The 17,950-nt window shown below is 50.5% G+C and overlaps 7 protein-coding genes across 7 annotated transcripts; 4 read left to right on the top strand and 3 right to left on the bottom strand.

Annotated features, from left to right (window-relative positions):
• Window positions 1-68: 68 nt before the first annotated feature.
• VTN00DRAFT_9981 (uncharacterized protein) lies at window positions 69-941 on the bottom strand (the record flags this gene model as incomplete). The annotated part of the gene is made up of 3 exons (XM_069436996.1): window positions 69-602; window positions 655-851; window positions 932-941. The coding sequence occupies 3 exons, from the start codon at window positions 939-941 to the stop codon at window positions 69-71; spliced, it is 741 nt and encodes a 246-aa protein (XP_069284580.1).
• Window positions 942-1,736: 795 nt separating this feature from the next.
• VTN00DRAFT_9980 (uncharacterized protein) lies at window positions 1,737-4,078 on the bottom strand (the record flags this gene model as incomplete). Its single annotated transcript, XM_069436995.1, has 5 exons — window positions 1,737-1,753; window positions 1,867-2,598; window positions 2,653-2,803; window positions 2,853-3,193; window positions 3,244-4,078. 5 exons carry the CDS (start codon window positions 4,076-4,078, stop codon window positions 1,737-1,739), a joined length of 2,076 nt encoding a protein of 691 aa, XP_069284579.1.
• Window positions 4,079-5,229: 1,151 nt separating this feature from the next.
• VTN00DRAFT_9979 (uncharacterized protein) lies at window positions 5,230-6,508 on the bottom strand (the record flags this gene model as incomplete). Its single annotated transcript, XM_069436993.1, has 4 exons — window positions 5,230-5,748; window positions 5,974-6,169; window positions 6,356-6,438; window positions 6,491-6,508. The coding sequence occupies 4 exons, from the start codon at window positions 6,506-6,508 to the stop codon at window positions 5,230-5,232; spliced, it is 816 nt and encodes a 271-aa protein (XP_069284578.1).
• A 392-nt stretch (window positions 6,509-6,900) lies between these two features.
• VTN00DRAFT_9978 (uncharacterized protein) lies at window positions 6,901-8,688 on the top strand (the record flags this gene model as incomplete). Its single annotated transcript, XM_069436992.1, has 8 exons — window positions 6,901-7,080; window positions 7,138-7,265; window positions 7,332-7,476; window positions 7,534-7,576; window positions 7,638-7,751; window positions 7,807-7,848; window positions 7,903-8,134; window positions 8,205-8,688. The coding sequence occupies 8 exons, from the start codon at window positions 6,901-6,903 to the stop codon at window positions 8,686-8,688; spliced, it is 1,368 nt and encodes a 455-aa protein (XP_069284577.1).
• Window positions 8,689-9,117: 429 nt separating this feature from the next.
• Window positions 9,118-11,397, top strand: VTN00DRAFT_9977 (uncharacterized protein; the record flags this gene model as incomplete). Its single annotated transcript, XM_069436991.1, has 2 exons — window positions 9,118-9,190; window positions 9,284-11,397. The coding sequence occupies 2 exons, from the start codon at window positions 9,118-9,120 to the stop codon at window positions 11,395-11,397; spliced, it is 2,187 nt and encodes a 728-aa protein (XP_069284576.1).
• Window positions 11,398-12,176: 779 nt separating this feature from the next.
• VTN00DRAFT_9976 (uncharacterized protein) lies at window positions 12,177-12,674 on the top strand (the record flags this gene model as incomplete). The annotated part of the gene is made up of 1 exon (XM_069436990.1): window positions 12,177-12,674. The coding sequence occupies one exon, from the start codon at window positions 12,177-12,179 to the stop codon at window positions 12,672-12,674; it is 498 nt and encodes a 165-aa protein (XP_069284575.1).
• Window positions 12,675-12,776: 102 nt separating this feature from the next.
• On the top strand, window positions 12,777-16,442 carry VTN00DRAFT_9975 (uncharacterized protein; the record flags this gene model as incomplete). The annotated part of the gene is made up of 1 exon (XM_069436989.1): window positions 12,777-16,442. The coding sequence occupies one exon, from the start codon at window positions 12,777-12,779 to the stop codon at window positions 16,440-16,442; it is 3,666 nt and encodes a 1,221-aa protein (XP_069284574.1).
• Window positions 16,443-17,950: the final 1,508 nt, after the last annotated feature.

Genomic DNA, 17,950 nt, shown 5'->3' with positions numbered 1-17,950 from the left:
CTGACAGCACTCCTTCAGATCCTGCCTGGTGCTCCCCAGTGAGATCGCAAACTCGCAGTCCGTGGCAATTAGACCCCATCCCACGGTAAGGGTGCCGTCCTGCATCCCGACCAGAACGATGTGTCCCCGGGGTCGAGATATGTTCGCTGCCAAGGCCAGGGACTCAGTCGATCACTGCCCACAAGATCGATGATGCCCTCCACGCCCCGACCGCCCGTCAATTCCAAGATCGTATCAGCGGCTTTGTCGTCGGAAGACACGACTTCGTGCGCGCCCAGCTCCTTGGCGAGCTTCAGCCGTTCCGGAGAGATGTCCAGAGCGAAGATGCGAGCCTGGGAAAGGTGTTTGATGAACTGAAGGCCATAGGCCCTGAGGCCACCAACGCCAATAACGGCTGCACTTGTCCCGGGTCGTAGCCGGCCGATGATGGTCTGAACAGCATGGTAAGCCGTAACGCCCGCATCCGTCAAGGGCGCGAAGTAGACGGGATCCTGGTCACCGATAGAGACGAGCTCTGCTCTCGGAACGACCATAAACTCCGCCAATCCGCCGTCGAACCCGCAGCCGCATGGCATTACGCTTGAAGGCCTCTCAGTGCTGTTCTGCGCCGTCAGTGCAGTATTCGCAGTTCCCGCAGTGTCGCATGTGGTGTACCACTACCGCTTCGCCCTTCTTCAGATCTCTCACTCCGACGCCAAGCTCTTCCACCACTCCGGCATTCTCGTGGCCCAGGGTATAACCTTGGGGAATGGAGTTCGCATAGGGGGCTGACCCAGGATGGCTGTCAACCATGTCCAGGTCAGACCTGCAAAGGCCGACAGCCTTCATGCGGACCAGGACCTCGCCAGGACCTGGAGTTAGCACGGGGACGTCAACATACTGGCCTGGCTTCCCCACTGGAGTAGTTTAAAGGCCCTCATCGCTTTTCTACCTGAAGCCATTGTGGTTGGAATCAAGTTTTTTGTTGTTATTCTGCTTGAAATGGTAGATAGTAGAGATGAGCTGCTTCGTTTCCTCGGAGCTGCAAAGTCGTGGAAAAAGAACTCTGCTTTAGAAGATCCGTTCCACCTAATATATTTCGATAGTCTCTAGGCATATTGTACTAGTGAAAGATTCCCTGTCGCTTTGGGCTCGTCTCAGTGGCTGCCTCTGTAGGTACTCCGAACTTATGCATTGACGATGGGTTTCGCGCAAATGGGCATGTTTCAGAAAGTTGTGCCAGACAACATGGAAACACTTTGGCTTGGGAAGGTTGTGCATACTTCGTACTGACATTTCAGTACATACCTAGGTATCTAAGCCCCATCGTCCAATCTGGTTTGGGTGGGCAGGCCCTACTATAATCCTTGTCAGGTTAGGAAAGTCAATAGAAATTATCCCTGAATTTTACATTTCCTTCTCAATCCTCGCTTTTATCAATGACATTCATACAATATACCGAAAAAGAGGAAAGAAAAAAAAGAAGAAAGAAATCTAAAGTATAGAGAAGGCACCCACACAAGAGACGTCAGGAAACAGAAAAAAGAACGACATACAAAAAGAGAGAAACCCTAAAGATAACGAATGACTCAAGGGTAGATAAAAGCCCCTTCCATATAAGATAAAAGACATTATTACCAAGATTGCTGCCGATAGGCACACAAGGATGGATGTACATGTCGGCGTGAAACAGATGCGGGACAAGGCTAGATAGATAGACAGATAGATCGTTTCATCACATGGCTCTCTCTTATCAATTAAAAGCTCATCAGATCTGTGGGTTAAGCAGGCAAGTGTCAGTGATCAATCTTATCCAACGCAGTAGTTCGGGGGAAGAAAAAGCATATTAGGTAGGGTTAACAGAAAGATGATAATATTAGTACATACCTCTTCCAAACAGTGCCCTCTTCGCCCAATCCATAGCTAGCATCATCCGTGTGCGGAAGCTGACGCTCTCCGCGAAGTACACGCTCCGCCAGAGATACACGGCCAACAGACCCCCGCTCCAGTTCAACCGGTCGAGATCGAAGACGGCCGCGTTCCCGATGTACGCCAGGCTGCCGAGGTGCTTGTACTGGAACGCCTTGTACACGGCCTCATCGAGCTTGCCGTAGTCGATCTGGTTGACATTCATGGCTGGCAAGGAAGTGGCAATCTTGTTGAACTTGCGGGCCAGATATTCACCTTGTTGGTTTGCGCGCTGCGCCGTCGCGGGGAGGGAGGTGAGCTTGGTGTCTATCTGGTGCAGGAGCTCGTGGAGTTCGCCGAAGTCGAGCGTGCCGGACTGGTCCTTGTCGTACTGCTCGAAGAGCCGGTCCAGACGGCGGAGGTGGTTGGCAGCCTGTGGGAAACGCTTCTTGACACGGCTTGCGACGTCACGCCATTCTCTGAACGTGATGTGAACTTTCTCCGGGTCTTTTCCTTTTTCCCAGGCGATGGTGCGCAAGAAGGTAACAAGGTGGTCCGTTATGTTGTTCTGGACCGTAGAGCAGTCGCCGATGGCATAGACGTCTCCTAGAGGAGCTCCAATCAGACGCAAATGAGTATCGGTCTCTAGAGCGTGCTTGTTATTCTGCCCTTCGAGTTTCTTGGAGAGTCTCTGGCAGAACTCGGTTTGTGCTGAAATGATTAGCCCAGGAATTCAGCAGAGCGAGAAAGATTGTATGAACTCACAGACTCCAGTTGACCACAAACAGAAGCCCATTGGGATCTCCTTCACGACCGGCTTTCCATGTTCCATTTGGGTGAACAAGATCTTGTCTGGTCTGACTTCCTTGACGCGTGAGTTGGTCAGAACATCGACCTGGTCATGCGCAAAACGGGCCTGCTGGAATCAGCACCGGTACATGTCGTTAATCATGGGGAAAGCATACCTCGGCATATCTGGAAAGTGCTTCATCGTAAGTGTTGAGAATGTGACTCCTGCTCTGAATGACATGAACGGAGATCTCATTTCTCAGAATTTTGGGAAACGAATGCAGCAGGTCTTCGTTTAGCATGTCGAAGAGCTCTGCTGCGAATTCAACGCCTGTTGGCCCGCCGCCGCAGACTACGAACGACAGAAGCCGTCGTCGCTCCTCATCACTTGTTGTCGGCAGACAGGCGAGCTCCAGATTTTCCAATACTTTGTTTCTAATCTCCCGAGCATGGTCGATCGTTTTCAGAAAGTGACAGTGTTCCAGACCCTTGACGCCATGCGGGTTTGTCGTAGAACCTGGCTTTCCAGTTAGCGCAGTCTCAACAGATTGCACGGTCAAGACGTACCGACAGCAATAACCAGCTTGTCGTACGGGATATAGAAATGTTGTTTGTTGCCACTGGCGTCCACCTGTGACACCTCGACCAGCTTGGCAGAGAAGTCCACGTCTTCAGCTTGAGCCTTCACAAAGTCACCCCGAACCCGCTGTATAATCCGCCGGATGGGTTCAACCAGCGACCTTAATCCCAACGTCCCGACAGTCGCAGAGGGCAACATAGGCGTAAACAGGAAGTAATTGGTCGGAGACACCACCGTAACGTGGTAATCTCCCGGGTTGAGGTGCTTCAGCAGAGCAATGCTCCCCCATCCCGTGCCCAGTATGACCAGCTTCGGTTTGCCCTTCTGCACTTGCCTTTCCTCTGTGTCCTCATCGCCGAGCAGGACTTCCGCAATAGGCAGATTCTTCGGGCCACCGCGTCTAGGATTGAGAGCCAATTCGGACACAGGAACATCCTCAGCGCTTGGCTCCGGGCGGTAGGTAGAAGCATCATATATGAAGAATGCCACAACAACGACGCCGCTGGAGACAATGAAAAAACCACACCACGCAAACAATCTATATAGAAGATCCACAAGAGGCCTCCGTCGGGCTTCCTGGATCTTTCTTGGCAATGCCGAGTTGTGCCGGACGGCTAAGGCCGTGCTGAGGAGAAGTCGAGAGCATGGCAGTCGGTTCCTCAGACATTGAGTGACCGGCCTTGGACGTAGAGAATGAAGAGCACGCTGTCTCGCAATGCCTACATACACGGATGGTTGTGTGCCATTGAATTGACGGGATAATAATCCAATTCTTCTCAATGCCAAACTATCCGGGCCGCTCCGCAAGGCAGCGGTCAGCATTGTTATCGAAGAGATGCCTAACTCGCCTGTCTCGGTAAAAGTCAATGGGAACAACTATATATTTACATGTAATCCATCGAGAGAGAAGCAGCAAAGACAGGAATGACCGCTGCAGAGCAGAAGAAAAGTGAGAGAAGCGCCCATGGGTCCAGCTGCTGATATCCAGGGTCCGCGGAGGCCAACGTCATACCCCTGCAACACGTGACGTTACATGCCAGGTTCTCGAGCGGTTTCTAGATGCGACGTCCTAGTTCTACTGTGAGAGGAATAATTACCTTGCTGTAAAAATGATATAACCAGGTGCGTGTCTAGATCTTATATACTGATGCAAAAGAAAACTTCAATGCGTTCTGCTCCCCTATCTTATCCAGCGCTTCCCTTATAGGTAAGAGGTCACATGGCATAAGGATGAGCAACTTGCTATATCAAGGTGTCCATCATCACGTCATTGTCTTGCATATTTTTTGTCTTATTGAAAACAGGGAGTCCGAATGCGATCGGCGCACTGCAAGCCGGCTGGTGGACGTTTAAGTAGTGCCTTAGTTTTGGTAATCTTAAATTTGCCACAAAAATTAGAGCAGAAAAAACAAAGTTGCCAATTGTTTGCCGCTTTGCTTCCTACCGGATAAATTTGGCAGTACATCCTAACCGTCCTACAAGATCTTGACCCCGAAATCCAGGTAGACCTTTATATATATATTCCAACAGAGGTCTTGTCCGAGCGTACTGTCCGTTTTGAACTTTCACTTGAGGTACTTGTGCTATTAGAGAACATGATTATTAAAGAGATTCGAAGACGAGATGAGATGTAATTAGATCGATTGTTCCATTTGATGTTAAAGATTGCACCGTGTAATTCAAGGAGTCGGTAAAATTAAGAGATTCGCTGGAAAATCACCAGCTAGTTGCTAGTTGCACGCACACATGTGCCGAGGGAAGATCTCCAAACAAATAATAATCATACCAAATTCAACATGTCTGAATTAAGAGTCCTGTCATAGTTCAGTCCAGTCCAGTCAAACCATAGATCGCCAAAACGCCTCGCTAAATGCAGGGAACAATAGGTTCTCATATCACATCATGATCAGTGGTTCGATGGAGTTGGCGTCGTCAGGGTTTGGAAGAACATGTGATCCCACTTTACGCGCGGATCACGAAATCATCGGATCGACATCGCCGTTGTTGGCCATTACTGCATCGTTGGAGCTGCCATTCTGGCTGCTACTGCGGCCGTCGTTCGCGGCATTGCTATTCTCGGAGACTAACCCGACATCTAGCTTCTCTGGGATATCCTTTTTTGCTTCACGAGCCTTCTGCTCGGCCCAAGCACGCAGCTTGACGAGGTTACGTAGCCGGGCCTCTTTACGAGCACCCTGGCTTTGAAGAATCGCCTCGTTGACCCTTGTCGCGATCTCCTTACGCAGGTCAGGGTGCAGGAGCGCGGCAAGAGAAGGGGCTAGATTCTCAGAGGGGAAGATCAACAGAGCGAGGGTCCGCTCCAAGTCTTCCAAAAATTGGGGGTTTGTGGGTGCCCTGGGGGCAAGCTGGGATGTTGCGAACTCCAGGGCCGGGGTTATATCTCCATTTGGAGTAGAGGTGCATTTACGAATCAGTTCGACAAGCTGCAAACGGAGAAGGGCAAAGTGAAGAGATGGGTTTTCATCGAGGATCTATGGGATTCTTGTCAGCCAGAGCTCACTATCGGAGAAGTGGTAAAATTATGACAAGAAACAGAAGCAGTGACGTTGTTGCTGTTCATACTGAGGACTGAAGATGTTTGTTTTTCATCAACACCCAGAAGGGTATATGAGTGGTGCATGAAACTGGTTTAATCATAGCAAGAAAATGGGGAATGATGGACCGGAAGGGTACACTTTGCGAGGAAAGATGCATACCTGAGGGTTCAACTCGTTGATCTTCTCGATTGCAGTCTGAATGTCCCCAGAGTGGATCGCACTGCGAATCTCAACTCTCTCCTGGATCGACTCCACGTCGACCTTGGGCTGGATATTAGCCTCGATGGCAAATTTCTTCGCAGCAGAAGGATAGCCGTTGGTGACAAGGTAGTCCATGACCAGGTAGTTTATGTCACTTCAGGGTCTAGTTAGCTGCAGTCCCAGAAAATGGAAAAGAGTAGCACATAGAGGTTCGAAGGGTACAGAATTCAGATAGACAAGTTAATATGTTCTCTTCAAGTGTTTTTCAGAGAGATTCCCAACTTGATTTAGGCACATCATGCAAAGAAAAACGAGCAGCAGCGACATGGGGTAGGCTTACGTCTTGGACGGCTTGACCTCGTCGACCTTCCGCTCGAAGTCGTGCCATGTTGGAGTCGTCGTGGACGGAGGGGTGGGGGACATCTGCAGGCGGTTAGAACCCGAGTCAGGGCCACGGAGACGTCGGGGGCCATACGTAGTTAGCAGAAGTCATCGTGAGAGGAGAAAAGAAAGAAAAAAAAGCGTGGTGATACTATGAGACGCGACGTTGAAGTGGCAGTCTGTCAAGCTGGACAGCCGTCGAGACAGGAGCCATGGGCGTTGTCTCGAGGCGTGGTCTGGTGACGGGAGAGGAAGAAGAAAAAGAGCCTGAGGCGGCGGATCGTGCTCTGCTTTAAGCGGAAGCGAGCCCGCGCCCGCTAAGCCCAACTGGGACACAAGCGAGCCAAATCAGCGATAAGATCCATGAGGCTCTGACGCTCTTCTTCAGCGCATGCGAGCGCAGCAGTCCAGTCTTCTGCGTTGAACGGCCGAGGTCTGTGATGTTTGAAGCTGGCTGGAACATCCGCCTTGGCTAGTTTGGGACTGGACGAATTTGGATAGGAGATGGAGTCAACTCCGCCGGTCATCTCGCCTGCCACGGATCAGAAGGCACGACGGTACTCTCCACCCTGGGCGGATCTGAGCATCATCGGCATAGCTGGCAGCTCGGGGTCGGGCAAGACCTCTGTGGCCATGGAGATTGTAAGCTCCTTGAATCTGCCATGGGTTGTCATTCTCGTAATGGTAATATCTAGCTCCCTAGACAGAGAACGTCCAAGCGCTTAACTGCGGATGCTACAGGACTCGTACTACAAGACCTTGACCCCAGAGCAACATGCCAAGGCTCACGCGAACGAGTATGACTTTGATTGTCCAGAGGCGATTGATTTCGACGCTCTGGTTCAGACTCTGCGGGATTTGAAACAAGGGTAAAACTTGCATGATCAAACCACTCGGCATGCCTTCCCCATCGCTGACAGTAGATTGCCCAAAAGAAAGAAGGCAAATATACCGGTCTATTCATTCTCACAGCACCAGAGACAACCTGAAACAACGCCACTTTACTCTCCGCATGTGTTAATCCTGGAAGGGATCCTAGCTCTCTGGGACCCCAGGATTGTCGAGATGTTGGATGTCAAAGTAAACCCGCCTCTTCTAGACTAAAGTCTCAATTCAGCTGGTGCTAATGTTTGTCAGATCTTTGTTGAAGCAGATATGGATGTTTGCCTTGGACGAAGAAGTGAGGAAGCTTCAAACTCCTCCAAAGTATGTAGAATGCATCTAACGAAAGAGCAAGCTAGTCATGCGCGATGTTCGTGAAAGAGGCAGGGATATCGAAGGTGTCATCAAACAGTGGTTCAACTTCGTGAAACCTTCTTACAAGAAATATGTGGAACCTCAGCGGCACACATCAGGTCCGTAGCCGCGCTGACTTAAAGAAGGGAAGGATATGTACTGACGCGTCACCAGACATCATCATCCCCCGTGGGATCGAAAATAAAACTGCCATTGGTATGTATAACCCCTGAAAACTATGAATGTCGTAAGTAATCTGAGACGTTTAAGATATGGTTGTCAAGCATATCCAACGCAGACTCCAGGAGAAATCCGATAAGCATAGTGCGGATCTCCACAAACTAGGAATGCTTGCGGCGGACGAAAAATTCTCGTCCAATGTGCAAATAATGGATTCCACGCCGCAATTCGTCGGCATAAACACAATCCTGCAAGATCCGTCAACGGAGCAAGTAGATTTCGTCTTCTACTTTGATAGACTTGCTTCGTTACTGATAGAGAAGTAAGTTTTTGCCGCCATCGTTGCTGCGGATAGCATGGTCGGTTCATACATGGCGACTAATTGCATGCAGAGCCCTTGACAACACAACTTATGTCCCGGTGGCGGTGACGACACCTCAACAGGAAACATATAACGGCGTGCGTCCGTCGGGGATCGTCTCTGCGGTTGCGATCCTCAGAGGCGGATCATGCTTGGAGACCGCGCTTAAGCGAACTATTCCTGATTGCATAACTGGCCGCATCCTGATCCAGACAAACGACCGTAACGGGGAGCCCGAACTACACTACCTCAAGCTGCCTCATAGGATCGAGGAGCATGCTACCGTTATGCTCCTGGATCCGCAGATGTCGAGTGGAGGTGCTGCATTGATGGCGGTTCGAGTCCTCCTTGATCACGGCGTGGAGGAGGAGAGGATTGTCTTCGTGACATGTGCGGCAGGTAAGAGGGGACTGCAGAGGCTGACTGCTGTGTATCCTGGAGTTAAGGTCGTGGTGGGACGAATCGAAGAGGAGGGAGAGCCAAGGTGGCTTGAGAAGAGGTACTTTGGATGCTAGAGGTAGGAGACGTAAATACCATAGGATGTCGTATCCCTAGATTTGTTATAGGCAGGGATCCATCCTACGACTCAGCTCCAGTCATCTTAATATATCAGAGATAGGTAGATATAGAGGTCATATAAACACAGGACATAAGTAAATGGTCGTAGTTGAACGTCTTGGCCCTCCACGAGTACTCCGTACGGAGTAGATCTGCGGTGCTCGGAGATAACAACGCACGGACCAAGTCAAAAATTCCCTTGTCTGAACACTCCGTAGGCCGCCCGCCGGCAAATTGTTGGATATCAGATCATCGCACATACAACGCAGAAGACTCTGGGCGAAGGGATAAAGGCTCCGGAGTCTTCAGGGATAGGATTATTCCTCTGACGGGCCTGCCGTTGCCTGATCGCACCCCCTTCCACATACGCGCGTGCCGCCGTCACAATGTCTGATTCCGCGAAGAAATCTAAAGATCGGGGGGCCAAACGTGCTGGCAAAGATCATGGTTCCATCATTAGTAAGTATCCTGTCTGATAATATATATATTTACACAGAAACAAAAAAGAAAATATTTTAATGATTTTTTATGTCTAACAACTCTGTCTTACAGCCGATCCTCGATTCTCCAGCATCCAAACCGATCCCCGTTACCGCCTCCCCAACAAGCGTCAGACCCATGTCAAACTCGATAAGCGTTTCGCGCACATGCTGCGCGATAAAGATTTCTCCAGAAATGCCGCTGTGGATCGCTACGGTCGAAAGCTAGCTCGCGATGACACCAAAAAACAGCTGGAGAGATTCTACCGCTTGGACGAGGGCGAAGAAGACGAGGAAGAGGATGAAAAGTCCGACGCTCTTAGTATCGATGATGATGAGGATGTGCGGAGGGAGTTGAAGGAGGTTGAGAAGAGGGACTACGACCCCGCGCGAGATGGAGGATTCTCCGAGTCGTCCTCGTCCGAAGAGAGCTCTAGCGAAGAAGAGGATGACGAGGATGAGGTCGAGGAGCTCGAATTTCCAACCAAGCAACAGACTGATGTGCCCTTGGGCGAAGTGACCAACCGGATAGCGGTCGTCAATCTTGACTGGGATAATATTCGCGCGGAGGATCTGATGGCTGTCTTCTCGAGTTTCGTCCCCACTGGTGGTCGTGTCCTTAAAGTCTCGGTATACCCGAGTGAGTTTGGAAAAGAACGGATGGAGAAAGAAGAAATAGAGGGTCCTCCCAAGGAGATATTCGCATCCAATAAGCGCGACGAGGAAAATGACGTCGAGGACGAAGAAGACGACGACAGCGAAGAGTCCAATGAGGAGGAGGAAGAGGAAAAGATAAAGCAGGCTATGTTGAAGGAAGACAAAGGCGAGGAATTTAACTCGACGAGTCTACGACGGTATCAGTTGGAGAGATTACGCTACTTCTATGCCATCTTGACATTCTCGTCAAAAGAGGTTGCGAAACATGTCTACGATGCAGTAGATGGCACGGAGTACCTCTCGAGTGCGAACTTCTTTGACCTCCGGTTTGTCCCCGACGATACAGATTTCTCAGATGACACACCCAGGGATGAGTGTGAGAGAATACCGGATGGGTATAAACCAAACGAGTTTGTCACGGATGCCCTACAACACAGCAAAGTGAAGCTTACTTGGGATGCGGATGACAATGCTCGGAAAGAAGCACAAGCCAAGGCCTTCAAGGGCGGTAAGAAGGAGATCGATGAGAACGACCTGAAGGCATACCTTGGCAGTGACAGCTCCGACGACGAAGAGGAGGTAGAAGTCGTTGATAACACTAATGGAGAGGGATCAACCAAAAAGATATCCAAGAAGGAGGCTGAAAGACAGCGGATGCGGGCATTGCTTGGTCTGAGCGATGAGCCCTCTACGAAGTCGAAGGAGAAAGCGCCTGTGGGAGAGATGGAGATTACGTTCACATCTGGCCTATCAGGTGCTCCGGAAAATAGAGAATCTGTGTTCGAAAACGAGCCCGAGCACGAAGAGACAACGATGGAGAAGTATATCCGTAAAGAGCGCGAAAGGCGGAAGAGGCGGAAGGAAAGGATCAAAGCCGTCAAGCGTGGTGAAACTCTTCCTGAGTCTGGTAAGGAGTCTGAGGTAAAGGAAAGCAAGGACAAGAAGGAGGATTCTGAGTCTGAGGAAGACCTCGGCTTCGACGATCCCTTCTTCAACGACCCAGAGCCCGCCAAAGCCAGCGCATCCGCTCGACGCAAGGAGGAGAAGCGCAAGAAGCGTGAGGAACGCGAGGCCGAGGAGGCTGCCAATGCTGCCAAGCGTGCTGAGCTGGAGCTTCTGATGGTCGACGACAAGAACACGGGTGTCAAGCACTTTGACATGAACGAGATCGAGAAGGCGGAGAAGAAGGCACGCAAGAAGGGGAAGAAGGGCAAGACGGGTGGTGAGCCCGAGGCGCCTGTTGACGATTTCAAGATGGACGTCAACGACCCTCGTTTTGCACGTCTCTACGAAAGCCATGAATTTGCAATCGACCCGACGAACCCGCGGTTCAAGGGAACCTCTGGAATGAAGGCCCTTCTCGAGGAGGGCAGGAAGCGAAGAAGAATCAGGGATGATGACGAAGAAGCCGCCGAGCGTGGCACAGGCAAGGAGCAGAATAAGAAGCAGAAGAAGGAATCGTCGAAGGACGAGAAGGATGAGATCAAAAAGCTTGTGGCCAAGGTCAAGGGTAAGACGCAAAAAGCATGAATATGTAATAGTACAAAAGGGATATCCAACGAGCATAATTCATTACCCATGCAAGTGCTGCTTGCCAGTGGTTTCCATGTTTTTCCTGTTAAATGATTATTGTGGTGTAATCCGAATTGTGTAGCTCCGATTCAGAAGCTATCAGGCATGTTATGATTGGCCCCAGTGGATGGGGGGGGACACGCCAGCACACAGAAGTACAAAATAGCTAGGGTGACATAGAGTAGCAAATCACTGAACAGCTGTGTCAATGGTGACTAGAAGCACATCGATTACCAGAGTCTACAGATTGTGAACAAGTCTGGTAGCATGATTTGATATTTATGGTTTCACACCATATCTAGGACAATCAGCCTTGATTGCAATCACACAGCAGGAGTGTGAGTTGCTTCCCAGGACATTGATCTTTCTAGGGACCACTCAGCTACTGCAACAGAGGGTCTTTATGGCTTTTGTGGAATCTAGTATATATGATGGCGCTCTTGAAGCTGAAGCTCAGCCAAAACATGCCCCTTAGGGCTGAACTGGGATACTTGGCACGCAGAAATTCACCCACTGGAGAGACAATACAGCCCCAGGGACATTAGAACTGGGGCTGGCTAAAGCAATATGCAAGTAAAAGAGGCGCGGAAGAGGGAGATAAGCCGACAGGGGAGCCATGCTGCAGGACATCTGGTGTCGTGCAGAGTCGGTAGCGCTGCCGCACAGACCGGCATTTGTGTGCGCCCATCTGTTTGGGCCGCTTGCGGTAGATCATCTGCAGCACATATGAAGACAGCATGGGCCAAGAGATGATGTTCCTGGCGAATCCTGCATGGAGGAAGTTCTCGACGTTCTGTTCTCCCCAGATCTGGGCAGGACAAGATGCGCTCCGTCCACGCCGTCCTCAAAGTGTCTCGAGCGGCCGACGTTGGATTAGGCTGCTTACTAAGAGTGGGTGGCTCACCGCCTTTCGCCGTTCCGCTCTCCCGCTGTTCGAGCATCTCCGTCCTCCTCCGGTTGCTCTCCCCCTCCTCTCCACCTCTCTAGCTGCTGTGCTCAATCTCCTTCTGTCTGCCGTGCCCTCGATTGATTCTCCACCCCCCTCTGACTTCTATCTTCTTCGCCTCCATCTCGTCCACTGCATCCCGCCCTCTCCTCCCCCCTCCCGCTCTGAGGACCCCCCGAGTTTGGTGCGGATCCGCAACCTCTCAGCTCGTGTGTTCGCTTGCCTCCCGAGCGAGGTGGCATCTGGCAGCTCGAGGGCGGTTATGTCTCGACTCAGAAAGGCCGCCTAGCTATGGAGACTGCAGCCTAGGTTGTTTACTTCGCACATTCACCGCCACCGGCCTTGCCCTTGCTCCTATATCCCTTTCCTGGATTGTCCAACTTGAGTCACGATGCTGGGCCGGCTCCTGAGTACTGCAGCCTCCACTCTGAACCCGGCTACGTACTCCCAAAGGTCAGCACAACTGGAATCGGTGACGGAGGAGGAACATACTTCCGGTCTTCTCTTCCCGGACGCTAGTCTTCTCCGCCGCTCTAATACGCATGCCTACCCTCTTCAATCAAGTTTCTCTTCGCCTAATGCCTCAATTGCGGGTGCTTATGATGACCGGGGTGGCCTGGAGCTGGATGTGGTGAAGGACTTTAGGGTGATTATCGCCCAGAACGCCCTTGGGGACAGGGATGCGTGCGTATTGCTTGACACTCAGGCTCCCTCGGAGTCTGATCCCCAGGGCCTTGGCTTGGATCCTCAGGTGTTCGAAACCACGACGCTTAGGAGACACTCTCGAGCGTCGAGTCTCTCCAAGCCACCGCCTCCACGGAGGGGGTCTGCTCAAGGAGCGTTGGCATCTCTGGCAGAGCCCAGTCCCCTTTCGCTTGGTTCCAATGCACGGCAATCAACTGCGGTGAGTCCCGGTGCCTTCACTCGCGCTCGAGGTCGGAGTTCTTCGACATTGTCACCGATGGGTGGAGGAAATGAACCAATTCACACTCGTCATTCAGCCTCGGACTCGAGCGAATCCGGCCTTTTGAACTGCATTTTTGGAAGTAGCGCCTTTAGCTACCGGGGCTCCTCTACAAAAATGCACATCATTTCTACAGATGGCGAGCCTACTGCTCCTGACACGTCTTCAGCTCTTCGTGATGAGCGTCCTGACTCCCGGGGCTCGTCCCCGCGTGCCCCGCTTTCACGAGCGCATACAACCGGTACGCAGCCTTCAGCAAATGATCCCCGGCCTCCATCCAAAGTGACTATCCTCGTTACCAGGATGTTCAGTGTCAATTTGCCTGAAGGCCGCGATACATCGGTGGATGCGCAAGAATATCCCCCTTCCGTTTACGAGGGCTATGATAACGGGTACCCATTTCCTGATGCTACCAAGCGCAAAAAGATCAAGGAAAAGAAGACCCCTATGTATGCCGTTGCTATCACTGTGCGGATACCACTTGTAGCTAGAAATAATGGGCGTCCTTTCTCACGGGTTGGCGCCCAAGGTTCGGATCCTTCCAGACCCGCAGGCTCGATGTCATTCTCGCTCGACTCCGATCAGCGCTGGAGTGGTGCGTTTCTCGATGATAGCTTCTCACTAGCGTCGCCGCCTGCAAGTCTCGACGATCGGATCGACGTCTTAGTGGATCACTGGGACGTGATCACTCGGACGCTATCGCATCTCGAGAGGTTGGCGAGTGACGAGATTCTCTTTCTTCTGAAGAAGGTTGACTCTTTTTCTGGCCCTCAGCCCAAGCCAGCCAAAGCACCGAACATGCAGAGGACAAATCAGACCATAGTTCAACTTCCACCTAACATATTGACAGGGAATTCAAAGCTCAGGGCGGAAGCATTCAACGGGTCCCAGAGAATTTGCACTGCGCTGCGGATACCTCGAGTGGTCACGGGACAAAGTAGGTGGGGAGTGTGGCGTGAGGAAGCTCGCTGGGTTTCCCGGATACTGGGGGAGAAAGAACACAGCTTCTTCTTCTCGGTTCTTCTTACTGCTTTCCTGGGGATCCACACTGAATGGCTCAGTTTTCTTGGACCAGATTGGCACAGGAGGCGTCACTATTTACAGCAAAAGGCTCAACAGGATGCGGAACCGGTGCTGTCAAACAGGACTGTGATCATCTCTCCAGACAAAATGACCGCGAGAAGATTGATTTTCCTTTTATCGGCGTTTCTGCCCGCAAGGCAGCGCTTTGAACCACTTACATCACCCTTGCGTCCGGGGACTTCCGCCTCTGGAAGGCCTCTTTCACAGAGTCCTCCCAATGCCTCACTCAGACAGGAATCTCTACGGAGGACTATCGAAAGAAGGTCTCGTGCCCAGAGACTCACTCTGGATGAGAGTGGCAGCCATGAAAGATCTGTAAGCGTTTCATCTAGCGAGACAGCTCACCGGTCTTCAGAGGACGTTGATTCAGTCACCCAACCGGAATACCCCAAAACCAGAAGGGAATCTGATGTCCGCTCCATCCGAACTACAAATCTTCCAATTCATGCGAATGAAGCTCGCATGAGGAAGGCTGGCATGGCCACCACTTCTGCAACTACTCCTGGTTCTACCGTTCCGGTCCCTCATTTTGCCTCTCGGCAGTCCAGGCGGGCTCTTGGCGGATTAGATCGGACGGCAGCAGATGGCAGCGACAGTCTGGCGTCTGAGAACCTCCTTCGGAATTTACAAAGGAGCGAAAGCTCCAATATAAGTTCCGATAGTAGCATCCCTCCGGCAAGTAGCAAGTGGGGCAGCCTTCTTTCTGGCTTTTGGAGTTCACGCCAGGAATCATCAACAGACCATAGCGAAGTGACCTTCCCGCCTCAAGATATTAGACGGAAATCCGTTACAACGCTTCCAGGAAAATCAGAAAAGGTTCCGGCGAAACTAAGTCAAATGGCACAAGAAGTTGGCGGGTCTGCAGAGGCCAGCCCTAAAGTTGTATCAAGTGATAACATCTCGATCCCGGCTTCCTCCACTGTGCAAGAGAACTTGACTGAAGATACGCAAGAAACACTTCCAAATGCGGACCAAGTAAAGGAGTCACCTCTGAAACTTTCTGTTCGCGCTCAAGATGGTGTCGTCGATGTTGACCTTCCCTTACCGGGGTTTGTGTCCCTGTCCTCTTCTGGTGATTCAACTTTGGCTTCTCCAAAGAAAACGCGGACATCAGTAACAAGTGTCGACGCTATGGCTTCTACCCAAAGCAGCGGTTCGGGGTTCAACTTCCCGCTGAGGGACAACGAGGGACCGAATATTAATGTTGCCGGTTGGCTCAAGAATTTCCATGAAGATTTCTTGCTACAAGCCGTGAGGCCTTATAACAGCCTGGAAGCTGATATCAAGCGAACAATGGCTGCTGAAGCAACTCCACATGCTTCCCTCGCTGCGTCTGACGTTGAAGGTGCAGAGAAGTGGGTTGATGTTGCGACCACTTTGATCGCAGACACTCGGACCTTCAGCGTCAAGCGGTTGCGCCTTCGACGGAAGATCCAGTCAGGCAGTGCCTCCCTTCGAAATCCGACTCCCAAATTTGGAAACGCTCGTCCTGAAACACCACGTCAGCTCTCAGAAACTACATCACAGTTTACCAGCTTCTTCAGTTCCGGCCGCTCCCGCAAGGGTTCTGTGACGAGCTTACCACCAGAGTTCATAGAGACGAACGAAGCTGAGGAGAAATTCATCGAGGAGCCTGTAATGGATCTGGACGGGACTCTTGTTGATGCCCTCGAGCGTATCCTGGCGCAAAGTGGCCAATCTTCCCTGGCGCATTCCAGGGCGCCGTCACCGAATCGAGGTCGCACGGGGGAAGACAGAATGGCCTCTGATTCTGCCATTCGTGATGACGTCCCCACGGTCGAGGTTCCCCGCGGTGAGTGTCGTAAGATGGTCCTCGGTGCTCTGGAGGAGATTGTTCGCAGCGTGACCGCCGAACATCTTCGCGAGGATGTGGATGTCGATCTCGGCCTTGCTTCGGACCGAGAGCGGAAGAGGGGACAGGCGGCCGCTGATAACACCCTGAGGGAGGGAGTCCGAAAATGGCTCCTAGACGTCGAGGAGACTTGTTAGTACTCGACGCTTTCATCCGCGGTTGCCTGTGCCAGTATTTTCTCTTCGTCGATCCAGTTCCCAGTCCGCTTTCATCATCTTATCTACCCTCCATTCCGCAAATTTTCTTTCGCGACTCTGGATGGATGACATTAACTTCTTCTTTAGCCAACTCATCTTTAGCGTCTCATGCGTCTTTCTGAGAGTGTCATGATACCCATTTGCTTTTTTTTTCCTCTCTCGGATATTCTATTCGCTTCTCATACTCAATACAATCTCAATAATTCTTTTTAATTGATCGCTCTGAGCTATGAATCTCACTGGCTAATGCAATCCTACTTCATTTCTTATCTTCTGGGAGCCTTTTATCCACCAGCGACGTACAGTACATCATTGTAACATCTTTCATCATCAAAGGCCTGTCACTATGTACCTCTGGCTCTCTACATCTACCTGTAATGTCGCTGGGACAAAAAGAAAAGGGGTATCCCCAGCCATTTTAATCAACCTTACTTTTTTTAACCTAATAATATCTGGGTGGCTTTCTGCAGCGATTTTCTGTTCTTACATGTTTGAATGTACTGTACTTGTATGCATCCGCATTAGTGTCATCTTATTTTGGGTTATGTTGATTAGCAAGCAAGCAAGCGACGTGGCAATGAAGTGAAGTTAACTCTTTTTTCTTTGGGGAGGGCTTTTCGTGCTACATCTAATGTAATATTTGTAATATTCTATTCCCTCGTCAATGCTAGCTACCTAAGATATCCATCCATGGCTTCTAGCTAGCTAGCTTGCTAGGTTAGGTCTTGCTTTAGTTTCAGATCGCGGCATCCGTTCATCTATCCGTACACGAATCGAATCGAATCGAATCGAACCCGATCTTCTGATGCGCGCGTCTGTCTGCTTTGCTTTGCTTTGCTCTGCTTTTCTTCTCTTCTTCTCTCTTTGTCTTATTTAGCTTATAGCTTATTAATTATTATTTCTATGGATGATGAATCGATCTACGGATTTGGACTTTATGCCTCTTTCTTTTTGACTAAATTAGTAAGGTAAAACGTACTACTACTACGTAGTTACGCTGTAGTGACTACCCGATCTTGAGATGTGCATTACTGGTAGTAACTAGTAATGGGGTCTCTTGTTCAAGTCTAAGTACATACCTAGGTATGTATGAGCCGGGAGTCCCCAACCCCCCCGGACCGCATAAAGGACAGAGCATCTAGATTCATTTCGTCCCACGGAACATATGTACGGTGTTGTTGTTACCTCAAGGAATGGTAGAAAAGAAAAAAATTTTCTTTTGATATACTTATACCGCAGTTTCTTTTTGTCGATTACTATTGTACAGTACAGTAATAGTACGATATCCCAATATCCGGATAGGATATACCTGGAGTAAAAAAGGATCATGAGAAATAAACAAGATTACTCATGACAATCATATTGAGACAAAAACAAAAGGGGAAAAGAAAAAAATCCAGAGAATGAATCGTAATGACACATAAACAATATTTGTGAAGACAAGACAT

The sequence above is a fragment of the Thermoascus crustaceus genome (assembly GCF_041956765.1).
Source record: "Thermoascus crustaceus strain CBS 181.67 unplaced genomic scaffold VTN00scaffold_8, whole genome shotgun sequence".
Taxonomy (NCBI): domain Eukaryota; kingdom Fungi; phylum Ascomycota; class Eurotiomycetes; order Eurotiales; family Thermoascaceae; genus Thermoascus; species Thermoascus crustaceus.
This window is presented reverse-complemented; position numbering and strand designations above follow the sequence as displayed.